A 5,469-nucleotide genomic window follows, 5' to 3' on the forward strand; every position below is an offset into this window, starting at 1 on the left:
TGGGAAGATATACTGAAAACTGTTCCCAACTTGCTAATCATAGTGCACAATTATTGTGGACTTCCCCCACCATCCCTCTACCTCAGCGTAATTAAAAATCTGTCTGTGAGAGCTCCCCAGGATGCCAAAGATGTCATTAGCAAAGTGTTTCTAATCTATACGGCCTGTCTAACTTTAATCAACTGATATGTAGTCATGCAACTGATGGAATAAAGTCACTGGAAGGGGGCAGCTTTCATACTCTAGAGAGCTGTGTAACCTATCCCCATTCTCCATGGGAATCTTTACTATATACTGCTGTCCTTGGCCTTTCCTGAGGAAAATCTTCATTACCTACTAGTAAGACTTCTGCAGGTAGGTATAAGTGAGAAATTTTTCTTATCTCATGACCCAAGCTGCATTTACTCACCTTTATTAAATGAAGCATCTCTGCAACTGAGCTGGGTAAAGTGTCATTTAACCAGAAATTTTATCTTCAAATGCTTTGAGTTCTTCTAAATAACTGGATTAGGTCTACTTTTGACAAGGCCACACACACAGTCCTTTTAAAGGAAGATGTCTCATCTCATCTAGGTAAGTGGATTCTCAAAACACATCCCCATCTCTTAAAACAGACAAGAAAATGGGCATGACAAAATCCATGTTGTACAATATACTGTATATACAACTTGAAAGACTGCATCTCACTTCTTCCCATTACTCAGTTTAACAAGATTCAGTAAAACATGGAAGCAAAGCACCAATAGCCATCTTTCCCCCAAGTCCTTGAAGAATGTCTCAGCATCTCCTACAAGTTTTCAGGTCTCTAAAGTTTCTTCATTTGCCCCACAAGTGTCTACAACACAGATTAAACAACTTGTCACTGGGAAAGCACGGACTTTGGAGTTGGCTATCCATTTGTCTGTTTCAGTATTATATTCAAGAATGTGCCCTAATCGACCAACGCCCTGAAAACCAGCCAGGACATAGACTACAGATCCCACAGCAGCACACTTCACTGTTACACCTTTCCATGGCATTGGAGACACCATCTTCCATTCATTCGTCTTGATATCGTAATATTCTACATTATCAAGGCCACCTACAAAGCAATGAGATAGATAACTGCTTATTACATTGTACCATACGGACTGAACTAGAGCATACAAATGCTTCAGTAACCTTAGTCTTTATTTTCAAGGTTAAAACACGAATCCTAGAGGGAAGAAAAAAAAAAACCAAAACCAAAAAAAACCCACACACCACACACAACATGAAAAAGGCCACAAGTTTATAAAAGGGCAAACCACTAGTTCAGAAATACAGAAACAGAGAAAAGGAAAAGGGAGACTGGCAGTGAGATGTGTTGTAAAAATTTTCACTTTATATCATTTCTAGAGTTTCTAACCTGTTACTTCATGAACAGAAGAACTAAACCAGACTGATTTCTTAGGGGTTTGTGGCTAGTGATTAAAACTTAGGACTCCACCTGCAACTTCCTTACAGTGATGGCATTTTATTCTAAAGGCACCTTTACCTAAATTGGTAATTTACTGACAGAGGATGTCTCTCTTAATGAAGATCATAAAATCATTGATGTTTAAAAGCCTAAGTCCTTTTGGAAAGGGCCAAGGGAATCAAAAGTTATTGCAGAAAAGTAGACTTTTTGACTGAGATTTGCTTTTTCAAGAAACAGGCAAGTAATCACAACATCTACATTCTGTTGTCCCTATTTATCAATAGTAATTGGAGTCAGTTTTCACTTCCAATCCTGAATTACTAGATCTGAGAGATTAAAACACCTATATAACATTAAGAGGTACACGTATTTCACCCCAGACATGACTCTTCCCCATTATATTACAGTAAGAACAATTCATCAGTCAAGCTACGGAACATGAACAGCAAAACAAAACTTATTGGCTCAATTGTACAAACTTCTAAAACGAGCATTCAGTGAATAGATGAACATTTTGCAGAGTGGCAGCTCTGGCTATAACTGGTTGGTAAAAATGTTTGTGCAGAAAATTGCATCTACCAATAGCTTTGCATCAGGAATCAATCGTGCTGGAATAGCTTCAGTAGCTAATTAAAATACAAGCTATATTCTAAAATAGCATTAATCTGAAACCAAATATTCTAATTACCATAAATAATGATTAATAAACCTCATAGCTGAGAATTTTCCATTTTGAAAAGCACTTTGGAAACCCTGTATAATTAAAATTCAACTCCCCTGGGAAATAAACTACTGTGATTCTAGTTTTCAAGACAAGGAGATAGGCAGATCATAAAGCGACCTGCCCATAACAGTAAGCTGTATTTCCAAACTGGGGCAGTCATAAACGAGTTCTCACTTCTTCACCTCTTTAGAACAGCTCACTAGTCAGAAGTCTTTAGCCTGAAGTTCCCAAAAATAGTGGCTACACCTTTACCTATCTCAAAATAATGCTGAAATCTCTCAGAACATGTAACGAAGAACAAAAAAGATGATCTTCTCAGATGACTGGTGCATCCATATTAAACTACTGCGGAACTGAGCTAGAGTATGGGTGCACATCTGAATTTGACGGTACTGTCATTAGCAAAACGGTCTGAAATAAGATACAGTGAAGTGGGGAGGTGAAAGAGGGAAGGCAACAACAATGTGAGAACAGGACGTGTTTTATGGTACTGCTCAATTTTTCCAGCAGAACAGAGTACGATGAATTCTTTGCAAAGGAAAAAACGGCCCCCACGAAACCTTGTGTAACCAGCTAGAGAATTAATAGAATTTAAAGTACCTAAGCCATTTTGTCCACCCACAGCAAATATTTTGTCCTTTACAAACACCAGCCCATGATTCTTCCTGGCTTCAATCATTGGACACAGCTCAGTCCACCTGGGGAAAAAGAAAGCCAAACAGAAGAGGAAACCTCACTATTTAGTTCCTAGACAGTAAGTATAATATGCAAATAAAACTTAGTATTAGGAAAATCAAGTTTGGAAGAAAGCTGCTTAAGAAAAACTGGCTTTTAAGTCAAACTAAGAACAGCTGATTTGTTACTGCTTAATTTGGGAAAATTCCACTTCTTCCTCTATACTTCAGTTGTTTACATAGCGAGCAAAGCCGCTAGTTACCAGAAATAACCAGAACTGATATAATACTTACGTTTCTGTGGCTGGATCATAAACTTCGCAGGAATTCAGGACTCTTCCAGAAACATTGTTCCCCAAGCTTCCTCCACATACATAAATGAGCCCATTCGCCTCCACCATTCCATGGCTGCACCGCTGAGTCAGCATGCTGGGCTTTGTGTGCCAGCTTTCTGTTCTCGTGTCATAGCATTCAAATAAATACAGTGCAGAATTTCCTTAAAGAAACAGAAACCCACCAAAGTGGCATTAATCTTCATGGTTGTCTTTCAAGAGAAGAATCTAACTAATTATCAAGTTGATGCTTTCTTTGTCGGTTGAAAAGGGAAAGCTGCTTTCCCACCCCCAAAAGCAGAACTAACCAACTTGGGACTATTCAGTAAGCAAATATTTGTAATTCTTTTGACTCTTCTGTTTCAAAATACACAACTCTAAAATTGCTATTTGTGTTTGAAAACAAAAACCAAATTATAGATGATCTTTAAGGTCCCTTCCAACCTAAGCCATTCTATGATTCTCTTTTTTTTTTTTTGGGCGGGGAAGGGGGAAATAAACACTGAACAATGCATATAAATTACTGATCATATTGTCATCATCTCCTGCTACTCTCACTACTTGGAAATATATTTCCTTCTCAGATGTGAAAATGAAATCAACTTTGTAAACTTCGTACAGATTCACTCCCATGAGTCTCTTTCTCTAAGCAATGTGTGACTTGCCCACTCCCCAGAATACTTGTTGCCTCTGGAGTTAGACAGCTCCGTTGTTATGATCTACTCCTGAATTATGAGCAACCACAAGACAGCTACTCCTCACCATTTTACTTTCTTCCTAGTGTCTGGCAGATACTTATTTTCTGGAAGTGCAAGGTCTGTGTACTCCTCCCTCAAGGGCCAGTAAAACCATTACTGAAATCGAAAGCAATTTTTCTAATGAAGATAGATGGGAGCTTAAGGACTTGTGCTCAGTTAACTAGCTGAACCATGGCTAAAGCAGAGAAGGCTGCATACAACTTCCTGAGAAGAGAGCCAGCATCCTTCTCCTCTTATTTCAATAGATGTATTACCCTAAAACAGTTAACAGTGTCTTTTGTCTCTCTTTTCCCATGGCTTTCTACTTCTAAAATTTAAGGTTGTCACACTAGCAGCTCTCTACCAGCAGGGATCTGAACCCTCAGAACACTGCTACATATCCAGACCCAAAATACAGCAGTAGACTTCTGTGACCTGTGCATTTGTTTACTCCTACCATGTAATTCTTAATATCACAAAGAACTGTATAGAGTAGGACATGTTTTTTCCTTGATGTAAATATCCTTATTGCTTTGAAGTTGTAGAAATTCTCATCCATGGGAAATACAGCAGAACTGTCTCTAATGTCTTTTTTTTTAAAAAAAAAAAAGGAGAAAAGCCTCAATTTTCAGAATGCTATCAGTATAATGTTAAATATTTTTCCTGCACCTAAATAACAGTGGAATAATTTCCTATGTTTAGCTTTAAACTCTGCTACTGCAAAATAAAACAGTACTCCGGTTAATTCATGAAGGGGAAGCAAGCCCTGTTTTCTGTGATGGACTGGCACAGTAATTTGTTTTCCAAAGTCTTCAATCAATGCAAAAAGCATGCAATTTTTACATTTCTTTACAGCTAAACACACTGCAGCATTTTCTCCAATTAATGGCTTACATTGCTCCAAATCAGAAAATAATAGATTCAGCATAGACAAAACTTTTCCAAACAAGCAGTGTTCACTAGATTCTAAAGAAAAGCATACAGGCAAAATAAACTCTGTAATTGATTTTTAGCTTTTACTATTGTCTTGAATGGTATTTATGGAAAGCAAAGTGCAACTGTGCAGTAATGTGAGGGTAGGTTTAAAAGAAAACTCCTAAGTTAAGATTTCCATGGCAGCTGTATTAACTATTTACAACGCACCAGAAAATAAACTGCGCAATCAGAGTTTGGATGGTACTGCCCCATGAACTGACATGTGGGAAACGCGCAAGATCTGCAGGATTTCTGTAGTCTTCCAAGTTTCACAATGCAGCCCTAGCTAAGCCTATCCCACGGAATGGGAAAGGTGCTACTTCACATTTACCACACTAGATGGCAGCCAGGAGCTGTCTACGCTGCTGCTACCTTCGCCCTCCTAAAATATTTTAGGGGTCAAACAACACTACCTAAATGTCACAACTTTCCATTAAGTGACCTAGCGATGTTAAGCAATGATTATGACCTTTCTCCTCTGCTCACCTCCCTCTGCAGCAAAGCAGAGCACAAGAGGATTTACGAAAAAAATTTTCTTCGCTTTAGGGTTTGCTTCCCACCCCGGGTTTCCCCCCCACCCCCCCACCCC

The 5,469-nt window shown here is 38.6% G+C and overlaps 1 protein-coding gene across 1 annotated transcript in view; it reads right to left on the reverse strand.

Annotated features, from left to right (window-relative positions):
- Positions 1-660: 660 nt before the first annotated feature.
- The window catches only part of KLHL7 (kelch-like family member 7), a 21,174-nt gene continuing 16,365 nt past the window's right edge, over positions 661-5,469 (reverse strand). Inside the window, exons 8-10 of the mRNA XM_010150449.1 lie at positions 3,131-3,332; positions 2,763-2,860; positions 661-1,081 (exon numbers count right to left, since the gene is read on the reverse strand). Of these exons, the coding sequence (XP_010148751.1) occupies positions 798-1,081; positions 2,763-2,860; positions 3,131-3,332 (584 nt within the window). The 3' untranslated portion in view covers positions 661-797. The remainder of the gene's footprint in view (positions 1,082-2,762; positions 2,861-3,130; positions 3,333-5,469) is intronic.

The sequence above is a fragment of the Eurypyga helias genome, unplaced genomic scaffold, assembly GCF_000690775.1.
Source record: "Eurypyga helias isolate BGI_N326 unplaced genomic scaffold, ASM69077v1 scaffold2964, whole genome shotgun sequence".
Classification (NCBI taxonomy): Eukaryota; Metazoa; Chordata; class Aves; order Eurypygiformes; family Eurypygidae; genus Eurypyga; species Eurypyga helias.